This window comes from Megascapheus bottae, chromosome 4 (genome assembly GCF_031878675.1).
Source record: "Megascapheus bottae isolate mThoBot1 chromosome 4, mThoBot2.hap1, whole genome shotgun sequence".
In the NCBI taxonomy this organism is placed as follows: domain Eukaryota; kingdom Metazoa; phylum Chordata; class Mammalia; order Rodentia; family Geomyidae; genus Megascapheus; species Megascapheus bottae.
In genome coordinates, this window is record NC_143512.1 from 5661612 (window position 1) to 5679606 (window position 17995).

General features: G+C 41.4%; 1 protein-coding gene across 1 annotated transcript in view; it reads left to right on the plus strand.

Moving 5' to 3' along the window:
• The first annotated feature begins 5927 nt into the window (after nucleotides 1-5927).
• Htr4 (5-hydroxytryptamine receptor 4) overlaps nucleotides 5928-17995 on the plus strand; it is a 166733-nt gene continuing 154665 nt past the window's right edge. Inside the window, exon 1 of the mRNA XM_090332184.1 lies at nucleotides 5928-6028. Coding sequence (XP_090188310.1) covers nucleotides 5928-6028 — 101 coding nt within the window. The remainder of the gene's footprint in view (nucleotides 6029-17995) is intronic.

The following is a 17995-nucleotide window of genomic DNA, read 5'->3' on the forward strand; positions in this document are numbered from 1 at the left end:
ATTAAAGGAAACTGGAGTGAAGGTTTTTGCTTGCTATAAAAGACTTCCTTGAGATAACACAATAAAAGTTCTTAGAGTGAATCAATTGTAGGCCCAGATATGTTTCAAGTTTTTTTTTATGTGTGTGTGTGTGTGTGTAACTTTTCCCTTCTTGGGTCTTAAGTGAAGAATTGAACCTTATCTGAAGATACCTTTTCTTGAAATTTAGATAAATAGGGCATATATGTACATATATGTATGTATGTATCCATATGAAACATATCAAGCTTTGCCATCTATATAAATTGAAAGTGACTTGGAATTATGCTTATTGTATAGTATTTTAAAATTTGTGAGTATAAAAGAATGTAAGCATGCTTCTACTCTGTACAACCAATATCACCTAGCATCATATTCATGTTTAGTACCTGGATGGTGTTTAGCCAACAACAATGTAGTGTATGGACATAATATCTTATTGGTAACCATTTAATGTCTTTCTCATTATTCACTTGTAAAAATATCCTTGTGAATTCTCTTCTAGTTTAATCTTTATATAAATACGATGATCACCCTTAAGATATAATTCAAGGAACAGAATTTTTGTTGGGCTGAGAGTATAGGTTTATAATGAATAATTTTACTTCCAAAAATAGCACTTTTAACGTAGATGACAATACAGCCCTTTATCATCAATGTCTTCTTCAGCATAACCAGAAAACAAGCAAACAAAAAAGTCTATGCTTTAAGGTATACATTAAAACATCCACAGATAAAACTACATTATACTGCACGAAATGCTTCTCTTAACCATCTCAATTAAATAGAAATGATTATTAATATCCATGTATGTTCAATACAACCATACCTTGTACCTACTCTATTCATCCATTTATTCAGAAACACTCAAGGAATTCCTACTGTGTGTCTGTCTGGGCTCTAGGGCTTGGGGAATCTCTAAAGAGAGGTAATACACCTCCACCTTTGAGAGGCAATTCAGGTCCAGCAGACCCATTGTAACACACAGCTTCAGTTGAAGCACTAACACAGCATTGGAGCTGCAGAGAGCCAAGGGAACTTACATAGTCTGTGCATTTAAAGTCTTCTTCTAGCACATTAGAGAATTTGACTTAAAGTGAAAATGTGAAAAATAAAAACGAAGGGTCTTGGGAAAACAAAGGAAGAAGAGATTAGGAGCACTTACAAGGAATTAATAGCTGTTGATTAATGGTACTTCTGGAATCATTTAAAAGGGGGCATTCTAGAGAAGAGGGGATTGTGAATTCCGGCACAGAGGAGAAAAGAGGTCTGAGAATAGATCTTTTGAAATGCCAGTTTTGGGTACAGCAAGACTGCTGAAAGTCTGGTCACTGTTAACACAAAGCACCGGATCCTCCAAAAGTAAACTGCATAAGCAAAAGAGGGATGTGTGGCTGCTGTTTGAAATTACTTGATGGTTAAAATAAATACATATTTATGATCTCGTAATTCTCTGTATCACTGAAATGATAATGTGAGATCTATGACAAAAATCATTTTGGAGGAGTTTCAACAAGAAAGGAACTCATTAAAAGTAGAGATTTAGCAGAGGTGTATTTAGATTTTTTTTGGTTGTTTATTTTAAAGACAGACCAGGAAGAAATAGAAAAAGGAGGCTGGGAGTTTGGCCTAATGGTAAGAGTGCTTACCTAGCATTCATGAAGACCCAGGTTTGATTCCTTGGTATCACATATAAAGAGAAAGCCAGAAATGGTGCCTGTGGCTCAAGTAGTAGAGCCCTAGCCTTGAGAAAAGCCCAAAGACAGTATTGGCAAAAAATGAAAAAAAAAAAAAAAAGGAACAAAAAAAGGAAAAGGAGAGCCTCCTGAGATAGAGAGGGAGGAAGTTTAAGGTGATTCAACATAGTGGTCATCAAGCCAGTTGTATTTGTATTTGTATTGTTTGGACTAGTTTAAAGATTACCTGATAATTTTTAATCCAAACATGGAGGTAAAGTGCTTAAATTAGCTTTATAACCACTGTATCTTGTGACATTGGTATTGGTTTCTTGTAGCACTGAATTCTTTTTGGTCAGAGAAATACCTTTTATTCTTTAAATTACTCATCTAGTAAAATTGCCATTCCGGATCTAAGCAAACGATGGAAATGTAAGTACTTTCTAAGATTCCATTGCAATAAATATTTTCTTTATTTTTTAGATGAGGCTTTTCTGTTTAGAATTTAGGATGGAAAGCCAAAGTTATTTTGCCAAGGACAACTTGTAATGGAATGACCACTGTTAATAGAATGACATTTTATTCATACATAAAACATTAACATCGTTCAGTGATTTCTTTCAGTTCCTCATTCTGTCTTATTTTCAAGTATTTTTTATATCTCTACCATCTTATCCTATATACTTGCCTCATCCAAATGAAAACTCTGACATAGATCTCACTGTTAATATCAGGGAATCAGCTGGGTTGAGATATTTTCTGGGCTGTGATACTTCCATAGATGGTCTGTATTTTGGATCCATCAGTCAAAATACATTCTTCTTTCATCTTTTTCTTCTTTCTTTTTGGTGGGTGGAGTGGGTCATGTGGCTTGAACTCAGGACCTGGGCACTGTCCCTGAGCTCTTTTACTCAAGGCTAGCACTCTGCCACTTGAGCCACAGCTCCACTTCTGGTTTATGAGTGGTTAACTGGAGATAAGAGCCTCATGGGAACTTTTCTGCCCCAGCTGGATTTGAGCTGCTATCCTCAGATCTCAGCCTCCTGTGTAGTAGGTAGAATTACAGTCATGAACCACACACTGCAATTATTTATTTATTGATCAATATATTCATGTATTTTGTTTTTAAAGGCTTTTTTTTTGCCAGTCCTGGACCTCAGGGCTTGAGCACTGCCCTTGGTTTTCTTAAGTCTAGGGCTCTAACACTTGAGCCCACTTCTGCCTTTTTTTCCCCCTCATGAGGGAATTGAACCTGGGTCTTTGTGCATGTTAGGCAAGCATTCTACCATTAGGCCAAACTTCTGGCCAAAGACCCTTCTTTTAAAGGTCAACCCATGGGGCCGGGAGTTTGGCCTAGTGGTTAAAGTGCTTGCCTAGCATGCATGAAGACCCAGGTTCGATTCCTCGGTACCACATACATAGAAAAAAGCCGGAAGTGGTGCTGAGACTCAAGTGGTAGAGCTCTAGCCTTGAGAAAATCCAAGGACAGTGCTCAGGCCCTGAGCTCAAGCCCAGGACTGGCAAAAAAAAAAATAAATAAAGGTCAACCCATAATTGGATAGGGAAGGGGGGAAAACCAAAATGGGGGGATGGGGGGGAGGGGAGGGTAATGGGGACCAAGACATGTGAAAGGGTATCAATATATGTGAATTAATGCACCTTGTATCTGGAAAATATCATGTAACCCTTTTATTAATTACAATAAAAAAGGTCCACCCATATAATCCATAATATTCCTTCTCAAATCCTTAACACATTTGAAGAGTTTCTTTTGCCTTGTAAGGTAACATATTCACAGGTTTTGAGGATTCAAACTTGGATATCTTTGGGAAAGTGCTTTGCTTTCCAGAAGCATTTCCTTTGGGGAAATCAGATAGTGGTAAATTAAAGTTTGGACCTTACTGTCATTAGAGTAATAACTTACAGCTTCTTTAGTTTAGAGAGAGAGAAGACACACATATTCAAGACATAAACACACCAGGGAAAGAAGTGTGGAGATAAGAGGTGTTGAGAGATATAGGCACAAGTAAAGGAAAGAAAAGGTGGGTGAGAGGAGGAGAAAATGAGATGGAGAATGAGAATGAGAAAGAGAGGGGGAAAGAGAGGGAAGGCATTACAGTAAAAAGGAGAGGAGAATTCGTCCACAGGGAAGAATGGTGGAGTCTGATTAAAGATGAGAAACAGAAAAATCAAAGGAGAGAAATCGAAAAGAAAATCCAAAGGTTTCTGGGATGGGTGGTCAGACCATTTAAACTTCTGTTTCACTTGCGATGTACATTGTGTGTGTGTGTGTGTGTGTGTGTGTGTGTGTGTGTGTGTGTGTGTGTGTGTGTGTACATGAGTTGAGTCCTGGGGCTTGAAGCCAGGCCTTGAGCTATTATTTTTTGATGGTTTATTGGAATCAAAGTCTCATGGGCTTTTCATTCCTGGTCCAGTTACCGACTACGATCCTCAGATCTCAGCCTCCTTAGCCGCTGAGATTAGAGGTGTGATCCACTGCTCCTCTGCTCAATAATTTTAATTTTGTTTCCCTTCCTAAAATTATCTTTAAGTAATTGTACAAAGGAGGTTCAATTCAACTCATCAGTTTGAGAGTATAATGCATCTTGCTCAATATCAATATTTTAAGAGTTGTCCTCTGTTATACAAAAAGGGTTCGGATAATATGTTAAGACAATCTTGCTTACAGAGAGTCATCCGTAGCCGCAGCATCTTCGTATGTCAGGTTGCTGGCCAGCTTCTATGATGCTTGAGAAGTGAACTTCACACGCCAAGGCCCTGTGGTCCTCCCCCTCCGCCGCCCCTCCTTGGATGGAGAAAGACTCTGCTTCTGGCCTTGATGATCTCCACATGCTGTGTTTAACTCTTGGATTAGTTTATCGTCGGATTTGGGGATTTGTCAGATGTGCTGAAGGAAAATGTGTTCCCTCCTTGGCCTTGGTGACTGACAGACAGGACATGGAGGCCCACTCCAGTGAGATGGCATTCCCAAGGTCGCAGCTGGCAACCCTGGGCGAGCCAGGACGCAGATCGCTTAGGGAGCCTTTGGGCATGGCTGAGCACCATGCCAAGGGGAGAAACGTGGAAGACTGGATCCCAAGTGCTGGTCGCTCATGCTGAGCCCAGCACTCCAACGCCAGGGTAGAGTCAGAAGCCTAGAAGAAGGAAGTCATCTCCTCAGAAGGAAGGGTTTTCCCTGGCACCGACGCCACCCGCGCGCTCTCGTGTTTATTATCTTTGAATCCAGGAAGTGGGTACTCAGAGACAGGTTAGCCAAGTTACCCAAGGTCACTGAAGAGCCCGCGGTGAGGCCGGGGTTTGCGCCCTGGTCCCCGGTGGAATGGGCGGCACTGGGTCAGACAGCGGGACCACGCGCCAGGCTGCCCAGGGAGGGTGAGATCTCTGCAGCCCCCCCTCCCCGCCTCCGCGCCCACCGCCCGGTGCGCCCCGCTGCCCGGTGGGGGCGGAAGCGGGCCGGACGGCGGGGAGCGCCAGGGCTGGGGACTGCTGAGCCCGCGGAGCCCGCGGGGGAGGACGATGCGCTGTGCGCCCAGGTGAGCTGGGGCTGGGTGGTGAGCCGATCCCCGCGGGCGCCCGTCGCGGGGGCGCAGCCGGCACCGAGGGGGGCGGCGGGTTGGGCGCAGGCAGCGCGGGGAGCGCGGCGGCGGCGGCGGCTGCTGCGGCTCGGCTCTGCTCTGGGTGAGCCGGGGGCGCCGCTCCGCTCTGCCAGGGCTCAGGCAGCCTGGGGTGCGGTGAGTACGCCCCGCGATCAGGGACCCCGGCAGCCCACGTGTGCAGGTGAGCGGCGGCGCAGAGCGGGGGGCGGGGCGGCTGCCCGGGTCGGGGGGCTCCCGGGGGCCGGGGGTTCTGGAGCCCGGCTGTGCCGCCAAGGGTGTGCAGGGTGGAGGTGGCGGGGTGTCTCCATCGTGGGGACCCACTAAGGGAGCTTCCAGCTGGTACCCTGCACACTCGTGTAGGTAAGTACTTGCATCGTGTGTTCATTGTATGTGCGTAAAGTGTGTGTCTGTGTGACTGAGAAAGGCTTTATATCTCTCCAAAGCCGCGCGTGTGTGCGTGTGTAACTAGAGGTGTGTGCGGACTCTAGGGGAGTCCTGAATGTGTAACCCCCAGTGCACGGTCTGCACTGTGTGTGACCACATATGTGTCTCTGGAGTCCATCAGCGGCTGTGTGTGTGTAAGGGGGCTAGGTGTGTAGGTCGGCGTGCTTGCTGCATGAGGCAATTGCGGTCCACTGCTGGTGAACAGTCTGCAGTTGACTTTCACGGAAGCCTCATCCCGGTGGAAGATGCTTTGTGCCTCAGCGTGCGCTCTCTGTGTGGCTGTGTGTGTGGCTGTTGAGCCAGGCAATGCTGGGGAAAAAGACAAGGCATGAGATACCTCGGTAGGGTTCGATGCTGGGGAGAAACCATGTCACTGATTTTCCATTTGGGGCCATAAAAATGGACAGAAATGATGTTTCTGGAGGTACTGGTGTGTTGTGAATGGCAGGTGGCTTTTGATGGAAGGATGTTATGAATCCACGTTGGCTTTAATGTAAGGGCACTGATAAAACTTGGTCCTCTGTCCTTTCCTTTGCTGGGTTAGAAAGCTATGGATGGATGACCCGGGATGGTAGTAGTTGCTGCTTGCCTGGTTCCCTGAAACTTCAGCAGCAGGGATTGAGGGAGAAACATTTGGTGTGTGCTCTTAGGGAGCTTCACGTGAAGTGAAAGGACACTGGTGATGGATGTGGTGCCCTAGAAAAAAAGGTAGAAGCCAGACAGTACCAGCTGAGCACTTGGAGAGAAAAGAAAAAATGAACCCATAACAAAGAGCTTTCACAGCATCCCCAAATCATTTGTCTACTCTTCTATTTGTTTTCCTTATGCCTTCTTACTCTTAATTTCTCAATCCTGTTTATATCACTTCCGCCTCTGGGAAATAGCTCTATTATGATAGTTATTACTATGCAGCAGAATGATCACCATTACTTAAACTCTAGCAGAACTGTACTAAGTACATTGACGCTAGCCAGAGCCTCAAGGAATGCTTTAATCCAGCCTATATTGAACAGACGGGCATTTGAGGAGCCAGAGTCCAAAACGAAGCTTCCAAGCCCACAAAAAATAATGCTTTTGGTCCTACCAAGTTATCTGGATTGCATTTCTAGCACAGTTTCTCCTTGGGCTTGACACTAGTCACACAGGCAACAAATTAAGTGTGCTTGTGCGAGGGGTAGAGTGGGACTGGGTACTGAGGTTTGAACTCAGGACCCCACACCTTGCTCTATTTCTTAAGTCACACTTCAAGTCCTCAAATGTAGTCTTTTCTACTGTCGTACTCCTGGACTTTCTTTATCCCTTGTTTTCCTTCTCCAGTACTGCAGATTAAAAAAACACCACCATCTTGATTAACAGTCAACTACGCCGATCTGCTTCTGGATGGTTTTCATGCTGTTGAATATACCATCTTCTAAGACTCACAGGTCGAGCAAAACCTGTGTGCATTCTCTTCCTTTATCAGTAGATGCCATAATTCAATCAAATACGCAGACTTGATCTGTGTTTCCCTCACTACTTCTCTGATCTATTTTATTTTCTGTTTTAAGTCCTACTGCTGCCAGTTCATCAGGTGAGACTTTTAATTAGGGAATGCCAGAGATGAAAACAAATAATCCATAGTTATGGACATAATTCATGGTGAATGTGTCGAGAAGAGATCCTTGATATTATCCAGGTCACACTAAAAAGTTCAATCAACTCTTTATATAAAACAGGAGTGGGAAACCAATCAACCCACAGGATGCAGAAGATTCAAGAAATCATGTAATACATGCAGAATGGATACATATGCCTGCTGTCCACTTCATGTGCTTGTGTGCCTGTACTGATAATTTTGTATGGCCCACAAATGATATTACAAAAGTCAAGTGATCTTTGGAAGTAAAAGATCCTAGACCTTGGATCATTGTAGCATTTTGTGACCTAGAGCAAGTTTCTCTGCCTTTCTAAGTCTGTTCACCTGTGAAAGATGATGAGTTGTGTCAACTAGCCTAGATGCTAGGACATTTCTAAGGATTCTTGTAGCTCTAAAGTATCTCAGGTTATCACTGATTTTTGTTCTAATGAGAAACTTGCCATCTCAAGCCACACTCTAACCATTTGTAATTTCATTTGTCTTTAGGGGAAAAAAAGTAGCAAAAGCAGCACCATTAAGCACCAAGGCTCAGAGGAGATTTAGCACTGACCCATCCTCCTGTCCCAGGAAGCTCTAGACTCCCTTATTAAGATAAATGTACATGGTACTTGTTCACCTTGGTTCTACCTTTCCCTCTTACCCTCCCAAAGACAAAGTGATGAACTAGATAAGAGGAAAAGAAAACAGAAACAGCAACAATAGCAACTTACAAAAGTCTCTTGTTTCCTTTCCATGGAGTTCATTTCCTGAATTATTTTATATGATCTTCTGCACCTAGCTATGAACCTTTGTGATCTGCTTTTATGCACAGCCTCCTTTGCCCTCAGTGTGTGAATGTACAGACAACTATTCATCATTCTCAGTGTGGTGCAAAAGTTGAACCAATACAACAGTCATACTCACTAGACACTACAGAAAATGAACTGTACTTCTTATGGGAGGGAAGGAGAGACCTGACTCATTGGGCTGAAACCCCTCTGTATATCACCTCTACAAATAACAATAAAAAAAATTATAGGGCATAGGCTTGGTCAGGCCTCAACACCATTCACCTTTAGGCTAGATGGTTCCTTATGATGCAGGATATCATGTGCATTTTAGGCATTTTCTCAGCAACATCTCTAGCATTCATCAGATGCTAGCTGAAAAAACAATCCATAGTTTATGACAACCATATATGCGTTCAGGAATTGCTAACTGTCCTCGTGGAGAATCAAAATCCCCACCCCGCTCTCCTGTACTCACATTGAGAATCATTGGTATAATTCAGACATGAGCCTCATAGCTTCTTCAGTGACATAAGCAAAGAATTGTGTGGTTGCTAACTGCCATTCCATTCTCTTCCACTTCCACTTTACCACCCTCCACAGTCACCTTTATCCCTTCTGGGATTTTGCTGCTTTGTTGCTAGCCTGGAAATGTCAAGATGCTGCTGAAGGCTCAAAAGCATTTCAGAGGCAATATAATAATAATCTCGATAACTCACAATAATCCAGCCCCTGATACATGCCAGGCCCCTTCTAAATGAGTTATGTGGATATTCTCATTTAATCTTCATTAAGCATCCTATGAGAGAGATTTCAGTTACTCATATTTTAGAGCTATGGTGACTCAAGTTTAAAATAATACACTCAAACTCTCTCTGTGGGTAGAGCTGCAATTGGATTGTACATTGTCTTACTGCTGAGTCCTGACTCTGAACCTGCATAGTCAATGGCCTTACTTGAATGGGACCTTGGTATTTGAAGGTAGAAAAGATCTTAGTTTTCTCCTAGACCAGGTGTACAACTCCATCATGAGCCTAGAGAGCAGGACAGGGGGCGAGGATGTGAGTTCTGTTGAATTCAATTAATATGATTTCTCTGCCTTCAAAAATGTCTCTTGTAGCTGGGCACAGTAGCCCAGGCCTGTAGCTACTCAGGAGGCTGAGATCTGAGGATTGTAATTCAAAGCCTTGGACACTGAAGTCAGTGAAACTGTTATCTCCAACTAACCTTTCAGAAAACCAGAAGTGGAGCAGTAGCCTTTAACTGAAGAGCTCAAGGACAGTGCCCAGGCTCAGAGTTCAAGCCCCACAACCGCAAAAAAAAAAAATGGCTTTTTATAAAATAAGAGGTAAGCTGGGTGCTGGTGGCTCACATTTGTAATTCTAGTTAGTTAGGAGGCTGAGATCTGAGGATCACCATTCAAAGTCAGCTGGGACAGAATAGCCCCCGGGAGACTCTTATCTCCAATTAACCACCAGAAAACCAAAATTGGTGCTGTGGCTCCAAATGGTAGAGCACCAGCATTGAGCTCAAGAACTCAGGGACAGCACCCACGCCCAGAGTTTAAGCCCCATAACCAACCAAAAAAATAAAAAATAAAAATCAAGTAGGAGGTGAGGTTCAATGTTAAGAGCTCCTGCCAGGTAACTGAAAGGCCCTGGTTCAAACCCCAGTACCACCAAACAATCAAGGAATGCAAACTGAACAACTAAGACCAAATTTGCTAAGACCAAATTTCTTTTCTTTTTCCTTATCCAGAAATGGTGACACGGAGCAGGGCAATGGAAGGGGAGTGTGTGTGTGTGTGTGTGTGTGTGTGTGTGTGAAAGGCAACAGAAGCATGGTGAAAGTGACCAAATACTGAATAACACATTTCTTTGTTCATTAACTCAGCACCACCCAGTCTGTCACCAAAATTGTTTTAATCAATCCTCCCTGATCATCTTACCCTGCCATTTAAATTATTTCATTCTTTGTGTGTGCATGCCAGCAGGAAGCCTTGAACTCAGGGTCTGACACTCTTGCTTGGTGTTGATGACTCACCACCTGAGCTATACCTTTATGCTGGTTAATTGGGGACAAAAATGTCATGAGTTTTTTTACCTTGGCTGGCTTTGAACTGTGATTTTCAGATCTTAGCTTACTGAGCAATCAGGATTAGAGGTGTGAGCTACCAGCAATACCCTGAGAGTTTTCCTTTTTTTGATGCATTGACAAAACATCCAAATCCACTACTCTGAAAATAGTAGAAAGTGATACACATTTGACTGAGGAAATACAAGTAGATGTAAGTTATTAGGAAATAGTCTAATTGAGAGGGCTGGTGTTAAAGCAAGAGTAAGAATGAACTACCTTAATGAACAAGCTTGAGAACCCAAAGTTGACTAAGAATATTGTTTTCTTTAAGATCAGTGCTGGGCACTGGTGGCTCATACCTGTAACCCTAGCTACTTAGGAGACTGAGATTTGAGGATCGTGGTTCAAAGCCAGCCCAGGCACCAAAGTCCCTGAGACTCTTATCGCCAATGAACCACCAGAAAACTGGAAATGATGCTGTGGCTCAACATGGTTGAGCACTAACCTTGAGCTGAAGAGCTCAGGGATCACACTCAGGCCCAGAGATCAAGCTTTACAATCAACAACAACAAAAATCTCATATCAGCAAATCCGTAGATTTTGTAGTTGCCAGTGAGGAAATGATATTGCACCCTTTGTGACAGAAACAGAAAACGCGTCACTTTTTCTCAGCAGTTGTGTTTCTACATAGTATTAATTCCTGACTTTGAGTTTTTTGCGTGTGTTGTTTCTACTCACTGAATGGTATCTTCATTAAGATGACAAAAATCTTTCATTATTCACCAGATAATCCAAATCAAACGTCCTTTACTATCTTATATTGTGCTAAATAAATGCTGACCAGTTTCTGGAAGTTTAAGAAAGATACCTTATCTGTAGAGATTTAGTTTTTATTTTGGGGGCAGCTGCTTTGTATTTCTTTCCTTTGAAATTCACATTAGCACCATGGAGAAATCCAACAGAAATTCAAGTTTGCACATTTATACATCACTGATTAAAGTTTTGAAATCCCAATCAGAAAGTTTCTTTTCAAGCCAGATTTTAGGCTCATTCAACTCCTTCCTTGTTCTGGACTATTAGCATCTGTTTCCAGCTTTGTGTTAGAATAATCACACATTCTCCATACAGACAAGGTGTCTCCAGCTACTTGCTTAGAAGGCGCAGCTATTTTGAAACTTAGACTGAAGATGGTTGTTGAATGTTGGTCATATGCTATGGAGTTTTATATACCTAGCCTTTCTCAGATTTTTCTATAACTCCCCTCTCAAGGGGAAAACAAGACCTAGATATTTTAAGAAAACTCCTTTATTAGTTAGAAGATTCCTGTATTATGCTGACAAACATGTGGTTGGGTTATATATAATAAAAGTCAGCATTGACTTCTTCAGCAAAATCTGAATTTATTGAAAATGTAATGGAAGTTTTCTTATGGATTTAAAGAGTCAGATCCTTGGAAGATAGGAAGATAATATGATCATCCAAAGAATTCAGATCCATATACATGGTCCTTTCTTCATTGTTTTCATTAATGTGACACATTCTCAAGGGCCTGTGTCAATTAATTAAAATTCTCCACAAAGAGAATTTGACCCCCCCCCAATCAGTTATGGCCAAGGAGATGTCACAAAAGTGAAGATATCCTTTGTGTGGGAATAGGTGTTCCCATAGACAAGTAATGTTATGAAAAATGGGAAAATACTGAACTCAGGTCAGATTCCAGTGCCAATTCTGGTCTTCCAAATAAATATTTTATAGGAAAAACATATTAATATAATAAAATGTAATAAGATACATGAATGTAATTAAGCCATATATTAAAGACAACCTGCTTTCATGATTGAGGCTTCTCCACAGTAGCCAGGGAAGGGTCAGGCCCTTCCTTCTGCACCTTTCTCCTGGATTCTGGCCTGTTCTCTCTCTCTTTCCTCTAGAATCAGTGTCATATGGCCTGCTTTCTTCTACTACTCCTTATCACACCTCTGGCTCTGAATCAGATTTTTAAGAGGTGGTAATACCCATTATCTTGTGCCATCTTTGCCCTGCAGAGTAAATAATCAATATTTATGCCTGCCAAATACTGCCATGAACAGCACTGGGAATACTTGATCTCATTTAACTTTGCTGACAATTCCATGGCTGCCTATTTTTTGTTGCTGTTTATTTCTCAATATTGTTTTAAATGAAATGTTGAAAATTTGTAAATGAGCATTCAAATATACTGACCTAGTGAAATTTATTATTTTACTAGAGTTACTCTATCCTGATCTTACCACTTCTCAATCCATTCGTTTCTATGATACTGACATTTAAACTCATGGATTCATGCTGCCTAAGTAAGTGCTCTCGCCCTGAAGCTACTCTACACATCCCTTGATGCATTAGTTACTTTGGTGGTGAGCCTTGTTTTATTCCCAAGTCAGCCTAAATCATAGTGCTGCAGTCAGTGTTCACTTCTGTTTGTCACTGGGATTACAGGCCTACTACACACCGAGGCAACGAAAGAGACTGAACTGATCTTGAACCACAGTTTTAACTAAGTCAGTTTCAACTAGCTAAGATTACAGGCTTAATCAGCCATGCCTGTTATCAATCCACCTCTTGGTAATTACAAAGTCATTTTTTCTATATTACTTCTATATTTTTTTCCTGTTGCACCTACAAACCAAGCCTTGAGCACAGGGCCTTGAACTTGTTTCGCTTACTTGCTTGGCTGGAGCTCTACCATTTTGAGTCATGCCTCCAGCCTGGTTTTTTGATTATTTTTTTTGGGAGATGGAATTGCAAAGGCTCTTCTGCTTGAGCCAGTGTTGAACCCAAATCCTTTGGCTGTCACCCACCTGAGTAGCTAGGATTACAGGCATAGTCGCCTAAGTACTTTCTTAACTACCAAGCAGCATTGTCCCTGGAAGGGAAGAAAGATATGTTTAAGGTGAGATAGCAGAAGGTGCCCGATTCCTCAGATTCTCAGGCTTCCATGATTTCCATTACATTAAGCCACAACAAGCAACCCAACTACAAACCAGTAGAAGTCTGATCTCATTACTTAAAGATCCACAGTTCTGATAATTTATAATCTATTACAGATTTCTGGAAAATCTGAAATTTTTGATATAGGTGATTTCATAAATATACTTTTCTCTTTCTTTCTAATACTTTAAAATTATTTATGAAAATGCAGACTGTTAATTACCATTTTTTTCTGTCGGCAGTGGGGTTTGAAGTCTGGGCCTTGGCATTGTCCCTGAACTCTTCAGCTTGAGGCTACCGCCCTACCCCTTGAGCCACAGTGCCACTTCTGGTTTTCTAATAATTAATTGGAGATAAAAGTCTCAAGGTCTTTAGTGCCCGCGCTGGCTTTGAACCATGATTCTAAGACCTCAGCCTACTGTGGAGCTAGGATTACAGGTGTGAGCCACCCACGCCCAACTAAATTATCATTTTTACAGTGTTCAGAGGACTTTTGCATATGCTATCATACTTGAACTTTACAAGAAATAGCAGATGGACAAGCCAGATGGAGAGGATATATTTTGCACATTGAACAGCTGGAAACCTATGGCTTATAGAAGCAAAGTGGGGTATTCAAACATTATGTTATGCTAACAGCAACGTAGGGTCTCGTGTGAACATGTGACTTCTTTCAAATGCCAGTAGACTTTGACAAGACCTGGATGTGCAGAGGCGTTTCCACAATACTAGTTAATCCACTTCAATTGAGAGAGTGGAGATAAGGGATTATTGAGAGCTGCCTATTTGTGCAGGTTGCTCAGTGGCTTATGGTCTACTGCCTGTCATGCTTTGTGCATATCACCTCTTACCTATGCTTCACTTTCTGCATCCCATGAACTAGGAATAATTTCAGTTCTGCCCTATAGTGTGATGTGAAGATGAACTGGTGTTGGGTGTTTCTACTTAGTCTTAATCATAAAATCCATCATCCCTGCATCTTTCCTAAATGCTCTCTCTTCTGTGTTAATTAGGATTCTCTAAACATCTGTGAGTGTACTTTAATCTTTTCCTGTGTGTGTGTGTGTGTGTGTGTGTGTGTGTGTGTGTGTGTGTGTGTGTGTATACTAGAGCTTTAACTTGGAACCTGGGTGCTATCTCTTAGAATTTATTTTTCTTGATTAAGGTTGGCCTTCTCTCACTTGGACCATAGCTCCACTTCCAGGGTTTTTTGTTTTTTTTTTTTTAGGGGTTAACTAGAGATTAAGAATTTTACAGGCTTCCTTTCCTGGCCTGGTTTGAATCTCAATCTCCTGAGCAGCTAGGATCACGAGTGTGAGCCAGCAGCACCCAGCTCCCTTAGAGTTTTCAGGAACTATTGGGAGGAGATTCTAGGCAGCAGGCTTTAGGCAGTGACATTGTATTAGTCTAAAAAGAGGCAGATTATTTTTTCAAGAATTTCCATGTAAGAAGCTGTAAATAGTCTATGTCCTTTGAGATTTTAATGGCACATTTAATTGGAGATGATAATCAGCACATGATATTTGAAGCAGAGAATCCTGTATAAACAATTTTTTTTTTCATCCAGAAGGTTCCAAAGAAATAGAGTGAGAACAGAGAGTTAAACACACCACAGAGACCTTTCTTTGGGCATGCGCAGCCAATACTGCAATCCAGGCCTCTCAGTCACTGAGGCATTTAGACAGATATGGAAAAAACTATTAAAGAGAATTTCAGGAGATTATTTCACTTGGGTGGATTGCACTTCCTTCTTGCAGCCTTTCCTGAACTCCCCTTGTAAATAAATCATCTGCAGAGAATCCCTGGACACTTGTCAGAATGCAGATTCTTGGATTTGCCAAACCTTCAGTTTTGCAAGAGATTTTTTTAGGTATAGTAATGCTTGAGAAACATTGCTGTTAGTGCCATAAATCCCCAAAGTTCAAATCACTAATGTTAACGATTTAATTTAGATTAAATGCAAATCTTCAAGTCTTTGAAATCAGTAGTGACAGAGCCCTTAGTCAATCTCGGGCTTAGCTTTCAGGGACTATACCAGGAGAGAAGAGAAAGGATTTCTGTAGCCAAGACCCAAAGTAGGGGAGATAGGTCCATAGGTGTGTCACTACCCTTGTAAAGCAGAGTAGGGAAACCTTGGCCTCCACCAAGTATGATCCATGCAAGCCAGAGACTATCTTCTTACAACACTTGCCTAATATCACATTGGAAACTCACGGGAGCCTACTGTTTGCAGAGTTGTTTTTGTTTATTTGATCTTAGAAGGTTGATATATGTTCATCCCATTATATAGGACAGCACTGAAGTGAAGATAATTTGCCCAATGACTGATACAACTGGGAAAGGTTCCAGGACTGGGCTTTCAATTAGGGCTTGGCAAACTCTCTAGCTCACTGCCTGTTTTTGTATGGACTATGGACTAAGGAGCATTTTCTTTTTTACATTTCAAATTGTTGGAAAAATATCAAAAGGAGAGACTATTTTTTGACAAGTGAAAATAGCATGAAATTCAAATTTCAACATCCATAAATACAGATTTATTGGAACACAGCCCTATCCACCCATTTGTGTATTGTCTGTGGCCGCTTCCACACTCCTAGGAGACTTGAAGGGTTGTGACAGTGACTTTATACCCTGAAAAGCCAAAATAAACCTTTTAAATGACCCTATACAGAAAAGTACTATGTTCTGACCCTTGCTTGAAACCACTGTGCCAAAGTACTACAACTTTAAAATAATTTGAGAACTACCTATTTGTAATTCTTGCCATCTTCTCATGCCATCTGGAGCATTATTGGCACAGCATTTTTCTTTAGATTAATTAATTTTCCTTAAATAAACTTATCTTGCAAAGAAACAAAAATGTAAGTGGAAATCAATACCATTTACAAGAAATAGGCGACTACTGTAAAAAGAAATGAACTACACATAAAACAATGTCAAGATTTCAGCCAAGTAGCTGGTTGGTGTTCCATTTTCCTTCAGATTCACCATTTTTGTGCAGACTGCCCTGCCCTGCTCTAATGGTGAGTCTGTGTCAGTGTGTGTGTGTGTGTGTGTGTGTGTGTGTGTGTGTGTGCATGTACATGCTGGAACTGGGGTTTGAACTCAGGACCTTGTAATCTGGTTTGGACTTTTCACTCCCTGACGGCAATCTACCACTTGAGCCACAATTCCAATCTTTGGTTAATTGGATATAAGTGTACTTCCTAGGCTGATTACATTTCAGCTGTCATCCTCAGTTCTCAGCAGTCCTAAACCACCAGATCTCACTGAATCTGTGTAATTTCTGAAGCACTCCTTTCACTTCTAGCACAACAAAAGACACTTGGAAATCCATCCGCCATGAACAGCCCTCACTGATGAATTAGGTGTGTGGGAGAATCAATACCTTGTTTAGAACAAGAGGCATATGTTTTACCCCATCTCCAAGAGCTTCTTTGTGGGATTAAGATTCAGTGTCTGAATAATATATTTCTCATTGGCTTCCTCCTATTCCTTTTGTTTCCTCAATTATCTACAAGCATAACTGCAGCTGCCAAATTAGCCCTCATCTCAAGATTTTTGTCTCCCTTTGATTGGGGGACCCAAACAAAGCAAGTGTTTCTTGTAAATCAATTATGTACCTGATGCTTAATTTTTCTACTTTAAAAAAGAGATTAGCAAATAGAAGAAAAATCTTCAATAAATTCAGCACCTATTTGAGTCCTCTTCATCAACACAAGCAATATTTAAAATAGAAAGAAGACATATGGAAAGAAAACGTATTTTCTACCATATGCTTGAACAGGACCTAATACTCCGCTCACCTACTATATCTTTCTCCTGTAGTAAGAGAAACATATAGGAAATGGTGTTTTGTCATATTGGTTACCAAAATGTGGTCCTTGGGTCAGAAGCATCATCTGTATCTGTGAACTTATTAGACATGCATACTCTAATTTTATTGTATGTTTTCTAATTTCATTATTTTTTTTCCTGAGCTTGAAAAGATGTGCAAAAGAGCTACAATTTAATATGTCCTTCTAAGTGTCCAGTCTTTCCTGTTTGGAGTTACATCTTCTGTCATTCTCTCTTCAATCGTGTATTCCCTCTCCTCAGATTAATTTCCCATTTCCCATTTCCTTTATCACATATGTGTATTAGGTGTTCTTGTTTTATTTGTTCCCTGTTTCCTTTTTCATTTATTCAGCTCCTCCCACTACCCTGCTACCTTATCATCTCAGTTTGGCTTTCACAATTTCGATAACTAAAGTATCATATATGCAGGAGTGACTCTCCATGGAGGAAAACTTTTGAGTAATTAACAGTTTAACAAAATGAATACCAGTTTCTTCACTCTAAAACCAATGAGAGTCAGAACTTGGCCCAGCATTTTTGTTTTAACAGCCCTCTGGGGGAATCTTATGCATGCTTAAGCCTGAGAACCATCGCTCTGCAGTGAGCAGCTTCTTATTTCATGTTGCTCTCACTACATTCCTGGATTTCATTGGAATTCAAAATCATCCAAAACTTTCTTCCTCCTTTCAAACGTGACTGACTGATGGTTTTCTGGCTTGTGAGCCTCTACGAAGGGGAAGCCTTGCCAAATCACATCAGTCAATAATTGGACAACTCTGATGGTGTGAAGATCAACCTCATGGTGAGTCTCAAACTCCCATTAAAATTTCTGAACATCTCTCCAATACAGCTAAGACAGGTGCAATTCCTTCTTTTTTTCCCCTTGTGATTTTAATGCAGGAATATATGGTCTGCTTGCAAAATAGTTCTTGGAAACGCAAGAAGTATTATAGATAC